The following is a 19,038-nucleotide window of genomic DNA, read 5'->3' on the forward strand; positions in this document are numbered from 1 at the left end:
CCCGCCGTTTATTAGTTTGTGGGTGGGCAGGGAGTCAAGTAAAGCATCAGCGACGAGCCCTCCTCGATAATGAGTGACATTGTGGTATTATCAGGATTCTGAGTGGCGAAATGATGAGTGATCTATATCTCCTTGCCATTTGCATTCTTGGTATCTTGATGCATCATCATCCATGTGCTATCATGGCGCCTCAATCACTAAGATTGGCTTTTTCGGCAACTTGATTTGCTGGTAGTATACGGACAACTGCATGCAAGAAGATTGTGTAATCGTTTCCGGTTCCAGCATTCATCCGTCGTTTTCGGGCAGTCGACGCTACCAAGCTGGGGTAGTAACATTGGTCATTGGACAGGTGACAAAGCCTCTCTATGTGCAAAGCTTACATCGACATTCCTAGAGATGAAAATCTCCGCACAACGCGATTAGTAAATATCTCAATGCTCAATTTTGTGACAAAGCAGCATTAAACTTAAGAAAGGGTAACGCCGCATGATTAAAGTATATGATATCCTCATTCCTCCATTTCAGTTCTCGAACTTAGAAATGTAAAATCGAACTACAACATACTACAACATACTATAACATACTACAACATACTACAACATACTACAACATACTACAACATACTACAACATACTACAACATACTACAACATACTACAACATACTACAACATACTACAACATACTACAACATACTACAACATACTACAACATACTACAACATACTACAACATACTACAACATACTACAACATACTACAACATACTACAACATACTACAACATACTACAACATACTACAACATACTACAACATACTACAACATACTACAACATACTACAACATACTACAACATACTACAACATACTACAACATACTACAACATACTACAACATACTACAACATACTACAACATACTACAACATACTACAACATACTACAAACATACTACAACATACTACAACATACTACAACATACAATATGTCTACTGAAGGAAAATCCGTCTTCTTGACCGGGGGCAGTGGCTTCATAGCTTCTCATATCCTTTCTCTTCTGATTAAGGTATGCCTCCATTTATTAAGATATAATTTCGAGGGTATCTAACGGACTTCGCAGAACGGATACAAACCTATTGCCAGTGTCCGGTCCCCTTCAAAAGTCAATCAAATTCTCAAACTTCATCCAGAATGGGTGGGAAAGGTTAGGTTTGTATTCGTACCTGAAATCACAACACCTGGAGCCTTTGATCATGTTCTCAGAGATCAAGCTGAAAAGGGCGGCTTCGATTACATTATTCATACCGCGTCTCCAGTCACATTTTCCGTCGAGGACGTGAAGAAAGACTTGATTGACCCAGCTGTTCATGGGTAATTACACAAGCCTGCACACTCTTATGGTCGATCTCTAACATTCACGAAAGCACTACCGAAATTCTCAGAGCGACTCACGAACTAGGGGGAAAGCAGGTGAAGCGTTTTGTTCTCCTCGGTAGTGCTGTATCCGTTCTTGATTCATTCGAAGATTTGAGTGCTCCTGAAGGCAAACCTTATAGCGAAGATGATTGGAACCCTGTCAGATTTCTTGGTCCTCGCAATATGGCATCGTGGCTAATTTTACCCCCAGGCGACTGAGCATGATGCAGTATCGTCTCAAAGCCCTCTCATCGGATACAATGTTGGCAAAAAAAATGCCGAACTAGCAGCCGTAAGCAAGCCCCTCTCCCGCCTTCAGAATGGAGCATGCAATTACATATTGGCTTGGTGATCCTTCTTTAAGGTTGCTAACACATTATTCACAGTGGCACTTCATGAAAGAAACCGAGCCTTCTTTTGAACTTGTCGTGATCAATCCTGATGTAGTCATCGGCCCTATGCTCCAGCCTGTTCCCAGTCCCAAAAATGTTAACGAAACCAACGAGTTCGCTTGCTATGCTTTTATTAATGGCACCCATAGAGCTGTCGGTGATGCAATGTTTGCCTTTTGGGATTTTGTAAGTTCTTCCTCGTCAGCTGTACACAATGCTTCCTCTTGCTCTTCATCAAACTAATGAATGCAAAGGTTGATGTACGCGATGTAGCTCTTTTACATGTCATCGCACTCACCTCTCCCCATATGGCTAACAAACGTCACATCATCTCCTCGGGCCCTCTCTCGCCCCAGTTGGTCGTGAATATCATTCGGAAGAATTTCCCTGAATTGGAAGGAAGGTTACCGAGGGGCGGTGATGAAAATGAAGTTTTCCCAAAAGGCCTGCGCCCTACCCCATTGAACAACGCCAGGAGTTTGGAAATAATTCGACAAGCCAAAGGTTGGGGTTGGAACTTCAAAACTTTGGAAGAATCCATAGTGGGCTCAGTAAGGTCATTGCTTGAGCTGGAGCAGAAATGGGGCTCTCAAGCTGCTCACTGAAAAGAGACTTCTGAACATTAGAAGCATTGCGAGAACTGTTGTATCTCCTTGAACGACCCTAAATTCTATTGTTTTTGGGGGAGGGGGAGGGGGGTTCAAACCGTATTGAAAATCTTAAAGTTATAGCTATGGCACATCAATGACGATACATTTCAGAACATATAGAACACATGCTTCATATTAAACCTTCTCCCTGAAACTCTCAAATATACCTAGCTGACTTGGCTGGCCCTGAACAAATTTTAGAGTTAATTTTTTACTTTCAGTGTCACCATGATCGTGACAGCTATTAATATCTATGAATTCTTGGTGTCAGATGTCAAACGGCGCCCAATTCATCTGTCTTGCAGATCAATAGCAATTGTTCCCACCAACCTAATGTGATGATTCATTCCATATAGCTTAGTCGAATTTTCTAATTCCTAATTCCAGGCAGGTCATCGGCTACCTTCATGTCGATTATACATGCCTCAGCATTAAAGGGCTTCACAAGATAACTGTTGCCATGGCTATGGTAGAAGTCAAGTCCAGAGGTGTTGATATCTCTAGTTCAGAAGGTTTGAAAGAGAGATTAATGGCTGGTATGACAGCAAAGCAGCAAAAAGTCTTTCACGAGATCATCCAGTTGATTGACAAAGTCCCTAAGGGTATCTCACCTGGAAGGCTCTCACAGCTAAGTACTAAGTCACGCTTTCTTTCTGACTGGCCAGGAAACCTCTGTCGTTCATATCAACCAATTATTTAAAGCCAAATTAATTGCGTCAACGTTGTACAAGATTTGGCAATAACTCAATTTTAAGCGTGAACTGCCAGGCTAACGCACATGGGCGGCAACTGCAGTAACTAACGTTGAGATAGTCTCTAAAAATGCTCTCAAATCTCGATTGATTAATAATTGAGAGAAATTGATGTGCTTCACAGGGCAGCGGGTCAGGCCATAACAAAAATTGTAAAGACCACAGAAGCGGAGAAGACAGTTTTGATCCATCCAGTTGGGAAGATGAAAAGAGAGATTCATACTACCCTAGATAATTTCACAACTGTCAGGACATACAATACAAATACAGTACAAGCAAATTTCAAGGTAGGATTCAAAAGCAGCAATCTTCCAATAGTAGTAGTAGTAGTAGTAGTAGTATTAATATATATTTGAGGAAATCTTTTGAGGGGCATTGAGATATACTAAATTAAGGAATTATAATAATATATCATTTATTAGAGGATTCAAAAACTATATAGGGAAAAAGGGATTCTTTAACAGGTAATTCTGAGTTCTTGATTTTATAATATTATAGTTCTATTATTTATTTTAAGAAGAATTTCGAGCTTATTATATATAGTTTTATAAACATTCTTCATATATAATTATAATTATTATGTGTAACATATTTTATCACCGAGTGAATCATATCACCAAATAAATCACTTTCACCTCAATTTATCACTTTAAACTTATATTATTCAATAACAATTGAATCAATTAATTAAAACTATTAAAAATTTAATAATTTAGGATTTATTATATTGTTTTAATAAGTTCTTGAATTATAATTTGATTTTCCACACTTATTATAATATTTATTAGAAAATACTTCTTCAATAGGATTTCTTTTATTTTGATATTTATTGTATTGAATCTGAATATCAATCTTTTATTAAAATAATATATTAAAAGCTTTTTATTTAATAAATATTCCTTTTTAATATAACTAAGTTTTTTTTATATATTAATATTTACTTAATATCTCATTTGCTACCCGAAATATACAAATCTTTATATTTAAAAGTATATTCTTATAAACTAATCTTTTTATATTTTTAATTAAAACTAATACAATCTCAAATATAAATATAGGAAAGTTTGATTAATAATAAATTATTTAAGATTTAATTAATATTGATTAAAAAAAAGTTTCAATTGAATTGTAAAGAGTTTAAAAGATTTATTAATCTAAATTGAAAAAGGGGGGGGTAAATATATAAATTTGAATATCTAATTTCAAAAGTATAGTTTTAGAATTAAATAATATTAAATCTATTTCTCAAAACTTTGATTTCATATTCTAAAAAATGATTGATTTTTTATATATAGTTTTAAAAACTATAAAGAATTCAATTTTCAAAATATGATTAATATATACTTTAATAAATCTATCAATTTGATTACCATATGAATATTTCAGATTATCAAAACAATCTATATCAAATGGTTGAATTAAATGATTTAAATATAATAATAAATATAAATATATAATATTATTCTTTTTATAATATATTTGAAAAACTTTTGATTTATAACTTTCATATTTATTTAATATTAATATTCAATATTTACCCTTTCTTTAATTCTTAATATATTTATTAAAGTATTTTAATTATTCTAAATCCATTTCATTATTTATTTATTTATTAAATATAAATTTAATAATTCAATTTGTAAGAAAATCGATTTCGATATATTAATTAAAAAAATGGACCTATCCTTGAATTACTAGAAATAAAGATATAATTTCACCCTCCCCATTATTATATATAATCGCTATAGTTTATTTTTTATTACCTAATTATATTACCTTATTTCTATTATTTCGTTTAATATTAATTACCACTATTCCAAAGTATATTATATCCATTATAAAACTTGTTTCATTGAAATTATAGAAATCATAATCAAGAATATTATATTTCATTTATATATTCAAAACTAATTAAAACTATTTTTTAATAAGTTTAAAATCTTTATAAAAAGCTTTTTGAAAATCATAAATACGATTAAAATATATCTTTAATTTGATTTAATACTTTACAAATTAATACATTTAAAGCTTTTCAATACACTTTATATTCTTCGATTCAAAAATATAATTCACTATATTTTTTATTATTTTAAATTTAAATAAAAATCCTTTTGAATTTATATTAAATATATATTGAATAATTATTTCCTTTTCTAATTATATAAGATTATAATAATTCGCTTGAGTTTCGATACAAAAAGTAAAACCATTTATTCTATAATTGAGTATTATATATAATAAATTATATAATTTAGCAGCTTTTCAAATACTAAGTTTTTTGTTTTTTTGAATAGCTTCAATAGTTAAAAATATTCGAGCTTCTTTATTATTCGATTGTATTTCAATTGATTAATAAAATGCATATTGAAATGAGAAATCAATAATTGAAATGAAAGTGATCCACTCGGTGATATAATTTACTCGGTGATAAAACACGTTATAATCTTAGACATATTCTTGAGCTTGGTTTTATATTGACTTGTTAGACATTAACAAATACTATTACTACTTTTAAATCCTAATATTTTGTAATCATAATGGGAAAATTATTATCCATGCGTTTAGTACTGGAAGACGAAGGGCGAAGATTCACACCTGTATATAGTGCGCTCTACAGACCTATGATTATTTTATTACAACTTATAAAGCTAAAATTGAATTATTGATATTTCTAATACTCTAAAAATTATATTAATCTTTTTTCCTTCTTTAAATAATTATCTTTCAAAAGCCTAACTGCTCTTCTACTAATATCTTTAATATCTTTATATAATATTAAATTAATCTCATTAGTCGAATAATTAGTAATATATAATAAAGAATTGGTATATAATAAAGAAAAAGGAATACTAAAGAAGTAATAGACAGGAATCTCTTAAATATTCAAAAGGGATTTTTTAAACTTTTTGGCATTTATAGTTTATAGAAACATTAAAACAAAGATTTGAGATTTGTTTAAAAAATATTTGAACTATATAAAATCTCTCATTACTGAAATCAATATATATCCATCTTGAATAAAATAAAAGAATTATAGTAATATATTAAATTATAAGTCGATTTAATACTATTAATAATGATTTCATATCTAACAATTATAAAACTCTATTCGAACAATTTCTATTTTATTAATTAAATTATTCTCGTACTTTAAGACTTATATTTATTTTACTCTCGTATCTCTTGAATTCTATAGTGGATTCCATAGTACTAGAGTATAATTATTCGTCAAATGCTAAAATCATACTGAAATCATATAAAAACTTATACGGTTAATATATATATCTAATATGATTCAATGTTTTATATAATGAATTCTATAAATTCATTCACTATTAATTAAATTTTTAAAAAATAAAATCATTCCTTCCTAGGATATTTATTACTTTTTAAAAATAATAAATGTTATTGTTTTTAAGTTTTTTATTATAAGATGAAAATCTATCTGAAATTTAATTACTTTGTTGTGATTATAAATAAAAAGAATGCTTATTTTTAGTATTAGACAAACAGCTGTATATAATTATTATATAGAGTCTACAATAGATTTTATGTTAAAAATGTGAGTTCTGTAATACACTTAAGAAAATTAGACTCTTTAATGAAATAGATAAATTGTATACTGACTGAGTAATAGAATTAAATCTTAAAACTCCGACTTTTGTCCATTCAAGTGTAAAATTTATTATAGTGTATATCATAAAATATAGGAAGTATAAAAGTAAATTATCGTGACTTCCAATGGAATGTTAAGAGATTAACAAAATTATAATAAAAATGAGAGTATTTCAAATTTTTGTATTAATATTAAAGAAAATTGTAATACTATATGAAATCTATATTCTAGATAAATTAAATTAAATTATAGTATTCAAATACATGTAAGTTGTTATAGAGCTATTTACTAAGGAGTATCGCTTCTACGATTACTTAAAGTAGCATGTTTGCTAAAAAGAAAATTACTTCAAAACTCATAAAATATTTTTTGAAGTTTTCAAAACAGTATTATCTAAATAAAATTTTATTTGAATCTGAAACAAATTCTGATAATAAATATCAAGAAATTTTGTAAAGTTAGATACTGAGTTTTCTATCATTGAATCTTTTTCACTCGGCCCAATGTTCAAAAAGTGAATTTTGTTGTAATTTTGAAATTCCCAATATAAATAAATGTATTTCTTACTAGAATTAATTTATTTTTATTTTTATAGCATTTGAGATGTAGTTTTTATAACTAAAACTGTATTATAGATTTCACTCTTTAAAAAAAAGGCGAAGATTCAATATCTATACGTAGTGCCCTTTACAAACCCACAATTCTTCTATCAAAATCTATAAAATTAAAATTGAATTATTAATATAGATATTTCTAATAATTTTTTAATTGTATTAATTCTTTTTCTTTGAGTTATTATTTTGTAAAAATTCAATTACTCTTCTACTAATTTCTTCAAATTTTTTATATAATCTAAAACAAATCTTATTAAATATATATATTTAATAATAAAAAGATATTGGGGAAAAGATGCAATCCTTGAAATACAAAAAAGGGATTTTTTGAATTTTTGCGATATATAATTTATTAAGATAAAGATTTAGGGTTTGTTTAAAAAGGATTTGAACTATTTGAAGCCTTTTATCATTCAGATTATTATGTATCTACTCTAAGTAGAATAAAAGAATTATATAAACAGTATGTAGCTATAACTATATATGAAGAATGACTGTAAAACTATACACAATAAAGCTTCAAGTACTTTCTAAAATGTATAATAGATTTATAATATTATAAAATCAAAAACACAATACTATTTGTTAAAGAACCCCTTTTTCCCCTTATGATGTTTGAATCCTTTAATAGATAATATATTATTATAAGTTCCTTAGTTTAGTATATCTCTATACCCTTCAGAAAATATCCTTAAATATAAATTAAGATTACTACTATTATTGTTTTATTCTAAATAAATTAGATTTCATTTCAAATTTCAATTATGTAATCTAAATTCTAGTTTGGTTGTAGATTTGAGTTTATTGTATATTAGTGTATTTCATATAGTCTAGATACAACTTTTTTCAAAAAATCTAATTAATATAGGTATCCAAAATTTCTCAATAATTACAAAATTATATAATACGTGCTTAGAATCGGTGACTTATTTCTAAAATTAGTAGTGTAGGCTAAGAAATTGAATTTTTTTATCATTCGTTTTAAAAGTATTTCATATAAAAATAACCCTAGTTTCTAACTTTAGGTTCTAATTTCCAAATATATGCTTTATAACCATCATCCTAGACTTGAGTTCAAAACTCATTATAGAGTTGAAATCGACTAAAAACAATTTTGAATCACTTTCAATAACAATCAATTTTTAATCTCTGATCAATGAAAATTCATAGTTTGTAAAATTCTAAAGAATTATCAAAATGTGATAGCATACCTAGGTAGTTAGTTTATCAGCATGCAGGTCACATCACCATATGAACAACTTTCACCTCAATTCACTCTCTTTTCTTTCAACACACATTTTATTAATAATCTATAACGAATTCGAATAATTGAAAAACCTATATACATTTCACTATCAAAGTTATTCAAAAAAACTAAGAAATAAATATTCGAAAAATCATTAAATTCTATAATATCTCATACATAATACTATGATTCGAAATTAATAATTTTATTTCTTATACAAAACATCTACATAAATCTTATAGTCTTTTGAAATTAAAGAAGAATATTATTATCAAATATATATTTGATATAAATCTGAAAAGTTCTTGATTTAAATTTAAAAATGTAAAAAACACAATAAATCATATTTTCAAATTGAAAAATACAGAATATATTGATAAAATCTAAATATATCGATTCGTAAAACGTCACATCGAATTGAAAATATATTTTATTTATATTTATAATTTTCAGAAATCTTTTAATAAAAACCCTAAACTTATCAGAAAGTCATTCCAATTAATCACAAATGTACAAACAAAATACAACATTTTGAATAAAAATTTCAATAATTTCAATAAAGCAGATTTTATAATAAAAATCATATATACAACAATAATCACTATTAATATTAATAAAATATAATAAAAATAAATTTATATAACTAAATAATCAAGAATAAACTACAATACTAATGCACTCATGTTAGTCGGCTAGATTTTATCCGGAATTCATTAACATCAACAATCAATTCAATTATTATTATTAAATCAATCATTCGAAAATTTTGCTTTGAAATTCTAATGTTATTTCAATTAATATATAAATATTAATAATAGTATGAAATCTTATTATAATATTATGATTGAATCTTCTAATATTTAATATATCAATTATTTGCTATGATGAAAATCTCTAGTTTGTTTTTTATGCTTACTCTCAAATTTATAAATAGATTATTATTTAATGTATTCTAGATTATTTGCAAAATCCTTTTTTTTTGTCTAATATATTCTGATTTGCTTGTAAACATTTCAAAGTTATATGCTTTTAGGTGTTATTAAATATGCTTGATAAGATTGAGATTTTGGATTATAAAGAGGTTAAAGATTAATTAAAGAAACGTTTTTTTCTCTGAATTACTTTAATATTTTATAAATATAATATATAGGAGTATTATCCTTTATAAATTGATATCTTTTGTTTAATATTTTTCAAATAAAAAGTACCTTTTTGTTAAGGACTTTGAGATAAAACTTAGGGTTATATCTGAACCTTTTATTCTCAAAATCCCTATTTATAATATAAAGCTTACTCCTTTTAGTATTGCAAAAGCCTTCCTAGATTATAACCTTTATATTCTCATTCGTAAAATAAATTTTAATCATGTTCTGTTTTCATTTCTAATGTAGAGTGTGGAAGACTTATTTCTAATTTTTTTCCCCCTATTCTACAGAGTATTTATCTAACTAGAATACTAAACTTTACCCCTTTACTATTTATTTTTTATAATATAAACATTAAGTTAGTTCTTTAATTGTATATTCTTTTACAAATTTAGGCCTTTTTTTAATTCTTCAATTGCTTATATCATTTTTTTTTTTGAAAATACGTTGTATTATATTCCTATTACAATCAAGAGTATATACGTTAACAATCTCCGTAAAAAGATTTGAGGAATAGTCGAATATAACTTTATAATGTGTATTTGTCTCAAAATTTATATGATTGCCGTTTATTCTTTTTAAAAGAATGATTCTGTCGATACATTGTAAACTTTGTAAACTCAACATTCTCCTTAATCTTTTTTATAATTCTGTCATGATTATATGAATGAACTGAATTGCATTTTAAGAATGTTAATATAATCAATTGACCTTAATGGAGTAAATTATAGTAGTATAATTAATAAAATAAATTATAATATTAAACAATAAAATATATCGAAAATAGAAGAAAGTGTGTTTCGACTAGTGGGTGTGTATGGTGATTGTATAAGAATTATATATAGAAATAAAAAGAATGAAACTATTCCCTTACATTTGATAATTTAAAAGTAAATTCATTTTTTTATTCAATATATCAAAATCAATCTTTTATAAACTGAACTATTAAATTTATATCTAATAAATAAATAAACAATAAAATATATTTAAAATGATTGGAGTATTTTAATAAATATATATTAAAAATTGAAAAAGATTAAATATCAAATATTAATAACTTACTAAATATATATTAAAAATTGAAAAAGATTAAATATCAAATATTAATAACTTACTAAATATGTAGAAAAGTTATAAATTAATAGGTCTTTAAATAAACTACAAAAAAGAACAATATTATATATTTATATTTATTACCATATTCAAATTATTTAATATTTAATTATTTAATATTTAATTATTTTAATAATATAGAACATTTATATAGATATCAAATTAATAAATTTATTAAAATATATATGAAGTATATTTCGAAAGTTGAGTTTTATATAGCTTTTAAAACTATGTACAAAAATATTATTATTTTTCAAAGTATAAAATCAAAATTTCAAAAAACAAATTTAATCCCATTCAATTTTAAAATTATATTTTCAAAATCAAATATTCAAATTTAAATCAATAAATCTCTTGAATCCCTTACAATCCAATTGAAACTATTTTTTAGTCATTATTCATTAAATCTCAAATCATATATTATCAATCAAGCTTTTCTATATCTATATTCAAAATTATATTAATTCTAATTAAAAATATACAAAAAATTGGGTTATAAAAACACACTTTTAGATATAAAAAATCATACATTTTAAATAGCAAATAAAATATTAAATGAATATTAGTATACAGAGAAAACTTACTTATATTAAAAGAAAATACTTAGGTACTAAATAAAAAACCCTTGATCTATTATCTCAATAAAGAATTAATATTCAGATTCAATATAATAAATATCCAAAAAAAGGAAGTCTGATAAAAAAGTATTTTCTAATCAATATTATAGCAAACACAAAAAAACAAATCATAATACAAGAATTTGTCAGAATAATATAATAAATTCTAGATCATTATATTTTTAATTAATTGATTCGATTGTTATTAAATTATATAATTTTGAAAAGATAGATTGAAATTAAAATGGCCTATATAGTGATATAGCCTGCACACTGATAAACTATGTTATTTATTATTTGAAGCATCAAATATTTGCATTTTCATAATGATTTATAATCTTTAGATATAACTAATTTTAATTCATTAGCAATTGAATATTACAAAAATAATTACATACCTAGGTATATAGATATCAGTTTATTAATGTCAATTTCAATAATCTAAAACTCGTATTTTTAAACTGATCAAATATGTATTTTATAAAATTGATTATATTCTAATTTTAATAGTAAAAAGTCTCAATGTATGAAGTCAAGTATGAAGTTTATTTGCAAAGATTGATAACCAAATATGTAATATAGAGTTTTTCGACTTGATTAAAAAGAGTTTCACTTTACTAAAATATAAACAAATCCTGATAACGTGGTTTAATGTCGAGTGGGCTATATCATCAAATGGGCCACTTCAAAATACATCAGAATTAATCTTTTCCTGATATTTATACTTTATAAAAAAGAAAGTATTTATATCAATAGGAAGTTTCTTATAGAGATATCTAGTTTTTATATAAAAGCTTCTATTATATTTTATAAAAAGTGAAAATTGCTATGATTTTTGGTATAAAAAACTATTTCCATAATAATTGCTGTATTGATTCAAATTTTTAACAACTAATTAGAATTTTATAATATTTATATAATAAAATTTTATAGTTTCAGGTTTTGAAAATTTATAGATGATAAATTACGTTATCTTTATCATAGAATTTTTGAAATAAATATCTGAATATGTACTTGAGAAAATATTCAGACACTAGGATGCCTTTTAAGAAAAAAGCGAAAAATGAATAGCTTTTAAATTACATAAAACATGAACTGATACTTGACAATATTCTTAGTATTTCTGATTACATTTGAAGTAAAAAATGAGCAGAGAGTATAAAACGTTCTCGGAATTAAGATTTCTAAAGAATTTTAGTTTTCATAGCTTTTAAATCTACATAATACTATTTTTGTTACCTCTGTTTAAATTTGAAATAGATAGTAGATAAGAAACATGAGTTTTGATTCAACTTTTAAATTGGGTATTTGAAATATGAATTATTTCTTGCAAATTTTGAGAATATCTACTAAAAAAAACCAAATTTCCAACTCTGAATGAAAGAGTAATTCGAATCCAAAAAAATCACATGCTATATTAAACAAAGACATAGATTTTGGAAAAGAATCATGGAGAATCATAATAAAAATAATATTGTTCTTAATTATAAAACATTAAAAAAAGCTTATTTTGCATATATTCATCCTCATGATTTCAGTAGTAATAGTAATAATTAATTTTATACACAATTTTAAATCTAATTAAATATCAAGCATGATTATTTTTATTTTGTCAATTGATACAATTTTTTCGCTAAGTTTTGAATAAATTTTAACAGCCAAATTGTATTATTAAAAGAATATCATCAGTAGAAAACAGAGATTATAGTATCTTTAGTAAGAAAAGCATTTGTTACACAAGTAGATAAATAATACTCTAGTACTTGACAATTGTTTTTATAATTTAATAATAAATAGCTATCCCCCAGACTGTCAGCTTAGAATACCTAGATAGTCTATATGTTTCCCAAGAATATTAATAACTTTACAAATAAGATTGATAAGAAAAATCTATTAATAATTATGCACAATAATTTTATTAATACAATCTCAAATAATAACCCGTTTAATTTTACTAATATAGCTTAAACAAAATTCTTGGTATTTCAATCTCTATTTTTTTTTAATAAAAAAATTTGATTTTAGATCTTCTTTGATTTTATTTTGATTTTATTTTAATTTTTTCAGGAAGATTACACAATTGAAAACTAAAAAACTAAAAAACTAAAAAGTTAGAAAAGTTGGGAAATTTCAATTTTGAAAGAATTCAAAGAATTCAAAGAAGCAGCCTCTTGCTGATTACCTTATTTCCAATAAATATCTGATCAAAAAACTAAAAACCACTATTCTTTTTAAATTAATTCAAGGTCCCTTTGAATTCTATCAAAACTGGAATACTCTTTGTCGAATTAACATGCTTCGAATACATGATAATAAGATATTCCAAATTTGGACCAAATCTGTTAAGTATATTCCAAAATAGAATAAGAGCTACAATTAAATCTAAATCTTATAAAACTATATACAAGAAGAAAATGTATTAATTTTCTATAATCATGTTTAAAGAAATTCGATAAATTATAAAATATCTGTGTAAAAATTGGAATAAAATAAGAATGATTTACAAGTAAATCAAAAATATATTAGGGCTAAGAATTTTCATACATACAATTTGTTGAAAACTATACTGGTACAACTATAACACTATATAATATGTTCTAAAACATTTGTTTCAAAGCTAAAAAAAAAGGGTTAGATTTTGTGTACATCGATATCAGTAAGCTAAAGAAAAGGCATTTGAGAAAGATTATATAATTGGATTAAACTTTTTTTGAGATAGAAAGGAATAAAAATAATTAGACTACTAAGGATAATGAAAAAGAGCAATTCCTCCCATATCAAATCAGAATATCAATTAAAAAGAATACAAATAATAATTTGGAAAATAATCAATTGAAATTATGAATCCCTATTCCTTCTTTCTAAAAAGAAATCGAATACAAAAAGCATTATTAATCCAATATATTATGATCACATACTTAAGATTATCATTTGCTTATCATTCAATAACGTATATTCCAGTTTTATTTTATTTTTATAGGTTAAAAATTCATTCTAGTTTGATTCAATTAGTTCGATTAAAGCACTCCATATAAGGTCTTAATTAACCTTCCTCCTCTCCGGTTGTCTATTCAATCAAGAAAGTATAGTATTGGACAAAAAAGAACTACAAAAGATACTCTGTTTATTTCCATTCAAAAATGGAGATATAAGCTATTGATACTTTGTGAAAGAATGTATCTAATAGGTTTTGAATCATATATTGAGAGATTGGTGTATAAATTAAATATTCCTTCATAAATCATCAAACTTTTTTCAATAAATAATTTAGTGTTGAGTGATTATTAATTTTTTGATAAAAGAGTAAAAAGATTGAAAAAGTGTGGTAAGTAGATTTCAGCACTCTTACATTCAAAGTATACTAAATATTTGTTGTAGTTGTGACAATTTTTAGTCTTTCACAAATTTTCATTTTTATTATTATTATCAAGTAGATTATAAGTTTAATAAATATGAAACCTTCTATTAAAAAAGCCGTCCTAAAACATAATTTAAGAATGAATTATAATTCTTCCAAGGTATTCTAATATTTCAAAATGAATAAAATGTTCATGATTAATTTTTAAAGATGTTTAAAAAATACTTTTTAAGTTTAAATAATATAGCATTCTCTTATTTTTATAAAAAGAAGCTGAAGAAGACAAAGCATTAAATATATAGACAGCAAAAGAAATCTTTTATTGTGAGTAATGTATTAAAAACATTCGAAAATAGTATTTGGTCTTTTCAAATAATGTAAATTAACACAATTCGAAAATATTAAATCCATTTTTATTATTGAGAAAATTCCTTTCTTAGAAATCAAAATATCAATTGATAAGATTCAATGAAATCAATTTCGAATTGTGGTTGACTTTAGCTTGTATGAATTAACCATTGTATAAAGTTTCTTTTTAATTTTGATTATAGCATTTTTCAGTTTATCATATTCCATTTGATTTATCATAATAAAAAATTACTTTATTTTAAATGATAAATTTAAAGATATGAAATACTTTAGCTTTGTCTTTTTTTTTATTACAGTACTAGGACACAGATAATGATCGCTCATCAAAATTACACTCAAAACAGCCGTTTTATTGCTTTTGTTTTATAGTTTTAATAAAATTAGCTCTAATTTTATATAAATATATAATCGAATAATTGTATCAAGAATCAACTAGTTTATTCTTAGTATTTTTATACATAATAGAATGTACAATTAAAACCTTTTTAAAAAATAATTTGGCAAAAAGATTGAAATTTATTGGTAAAATAAGCGAAAGTTATAAAAATTTATAATTTCGATTTTCAATGATATAGGTAAGTAATAATTTAGATAATTTTAAAAAGTTTCAAGAGGTCGATTTTATTCAATATTGATATTGAAATAGTATTTATAATAAACTTCAATTAAGGTCATTTATTTAAAGCTTTTATTTTATAATAAAACACAAGTAGTAAAATAGTTGTTTTAGATGTGATTTTAATGAGCGATTATCAATTGTGTTTGGTGATAGATCCATTTGTTTGGTAAGTAATGAAATCTAAAATTATAGTATACCTAGGGAATTAATTAAATTTTTGAGATTTTATAACAACCACATTTCAATAAAGTAAAATTACATTTTGCAAAAAGGGGTTTTTATTCCAAAACATAGATTATTATACGTTCACTAACAGAATGATATTAATAAAAAGAATATTTGAACAGGTTCATCAGATCATACTTTACAATAGCATCTAAGAGTTGTTTACATAGATCAAATATCAAATTGATTAACAAAATTGTTATGCGAATATGTATTAATATAAACTTTCAAATTAGAGCTTATTCAACTCCTACTATCTTTAATATTAACTTTTAAGATAATGCTTATTTAGGCTATAATTTTAAACATCTCAATTTCAGTTCTGGTTTTCAAACTCTGAATTGGAATTCTAATCAGCTTTTACGCTAAGATTTCAATGTTATTCAATAACATAATAAAATATCTAATACTTTTATACATTGTAACAATCTTGTAATATTTGTATCTCTCGACAAATAAATAAATAAAAAGAAAGAGCTTCCCATCTTCGATCTAGTCATTTTAATAATCTGTATAATTCGGATAGTTATCTTGTATCATATATATCTCTTTAATATCATTAACAGGTTAAAGAGAATTTCCGTTTAATTTCAATTGTATTATAGTATCTAATCTATCCCAGTATAGGAGCAACATTACCCGTAACAACTAAATTATAATAAGCTATGATATTCTTCTCAAAAATTTCAAAAATCTTACCAATGTCAAGGAATGTGATTTTGTCTAGAGAAAATAAAATAATTCGAATAATTTTAATTTTTACCTGGGCATTTTAGATATAATAAAAATACAGATTACTAGGTGAGTTACTTTCAATTCATAAACTAATATCAACGAAAATCATAACTTCAATAAATGTAATCATATTATTACATAGATTTTTGTGGAAAATAGCTTTTTAATAATAATTTGTTATCAAATAATTTTTTCGGAAATTACAATGTTTAGAATTGATAAGTGATATATAATCAGAATAAGTTTTGTTTATTTCTATCTATAATATGAGCATCTAGTTTCTCTCCGATCATATAACTTTTATTCAAAATACCAATCAATATAGTATTTTTGATTAATTCCTCATTCTTTTATGAGAAGACGATAACAGTAATTCTATTAGATAGAATAGAAAGCTCATATCTAAAAAATAGCTTCTACCTAGGTAGTTTATATATAGAGTAGATACTCAATTATGAATCAAAATTTCATTATCAAATGTAAAATAATAAAAGATTTTCTTGAATAATCTTCTTTCTTTCTTCTTTTTCAAATACAGTTTTTTCAATATCAAAAAACTTTTAAATTTAACTATCTTTATAGATCTCACAAAATCAATAATAACTGTAAGCAATACAAGTAAAAAACAAGCATAAGTAGTAACAAAATGCAAAGTAAACATTTATCTGAAGACAGTAATAAATTTATATCCAACTCATACACAATTGAATACCTTTAAAGGCTTTGTATTAAATTAAGAACATTCATACAAACAAAATATTGTAATTGCAATAGGTGATTCAAAGTTATAAACTCATTATCTAATAATATTATTACCTATGAAGATAACAATTGAGTTGAATAGTATCTTTTTAATGAAATCTAAGTCAATAGCAACTAGTCCGCTGCTTAAGAGCCGACTGTTATAGTAATATCTCGAATTTCAGATATTATTATAATCAATAAAATGTATATATATATATGTATCACTTACATCCCCTAGATTGCCAACTTAAGATATCTTGCTTATACAGGGATTACATCGATCAGTGAAGTCATCAGGATTCTGGGAATTCTTATAAATTCAAAAGTTTATTTTATAGTGACTAATAAAATACTCTTTCTTTATCATTATAGAAAAAGATAATAGGTTCTTTATATTTATATACATTTTTATATCTACTCTCTTTTTGTTAAGAATTATCTAACATTCCCTTTAAAACTATTCTTTTCGAATTTTTAATTTGATTTGTACCTATGTATATAATAGTTTTTTATTTCCGATATATATCAATTGAGAATTTATAAAACAGCTGAAATACTTAATTGAGATTGTTGAAAATAATACTTGTATTCGAAAAAATTTATTGGTTTTTTGATTTCCGAAAATCATTGTATTTTAATGATTTCATTATGTCATATTTCAAAAGAAATTTCTTATGTATTAAATAGCACCTGGGCAGTTAATAAAAACAATAATCAATCTCTATTACCTTATATTTAATACCTAGTTAGTTTTTACAGTATTAATCTTAATCTTTTAATATTGATGAATATAGTCAATCTCCTATACTAATGTTGTTGATATCATAGAACTCCAAAATAAATTACACTTTTTTTATTTCTTTATAAATAGTACTCTAATTATTTTAGCTTTTGTAAAGATAGTTTACAATCATTTATATACCTAGTTTGGTTAAGAAATATCTCCTCATCATATATTATGGATTGTATAAAAACAAATACATTATCTTTGTATATTATGTAATATACTTTCCAAGGTTGTTTGAAAAACAAATCTCAAAAAACATTATTTTTCATAACGAATAAATTCGGAACATTTTTTCATTTTTAGAATAATAATGATATTGAGGTGTAACGTGGTTGATCAGTATGTAGGCTATATCATCATACAGGCCATTTGAAAATACATTAAAATTATGCCTTTTTTAATATTCTTATTCCAATAATTAATCATTATTTTGCGAAAAGAAAGGAATGTTAAATAATAATAGAACATTAACTTTCTGGAAATTTAATATTATATAAGTATTCTTACTATATTCCAAAACAAATAGAAATTATTATAATTTTTATAACAAAAAATCATTACCTGGGTACTATAGTAACTACTATAATAATTTTAATTTTCAATAAGTACTTAATTCGTAATAGTACTCACATGATTATTTTTGG

At 24.7% G+C, this 19,038-nt stretch overlaps 1 protein-coding gene across 1 annotated transcript; it reads left to right on the forward strand.

Moving 5' to 3' along the window:
• Nucleotides 1–981: 981 nt before the first annotated feature.
• BCIN_12g05340 (hypothetical protein) lies at nucleotides 982–2,648 on the forward strand (the record flags this gene model as incomplete). The annotated part of the gene is made up of 6 exons (XM_024696501.1): nucleotides 982–1,062; nucleotides 1,117–1,367; nucleotides 1,421–1,571; nucleotides 1,624–1,704; nucleotides 1,799–1,990; nucleotides 2,059–2,648. The coding sequence occupies 6 exons, from the start codon at nucleotides 982–984 to the stop codon at nucleotides 2,407–2,409; spliced, it is 1,107 nt and encodes a 368-aa protein (XP_024552312.1). The 3' UTR covers nucleotides 2,410–2,648.
• Between the last annotated feature and the right edge of the window lie 16,390 nt (nucleotides 2,649–19,038).

The sequence above is a fragment of the Botrytis cinerea genome, chromosome 12 (assembly GCF_000143535.2).
Source record: "Botrytis cinerea B05.10 chromosome 12, complete sequence".
Lineage (NCBI taxonomy): Eukaryota > Fungi > Ascomycota > Leotiomycetes > Helotiales > Sclerotiniaceae > Botrytis > Botrytis cinerea.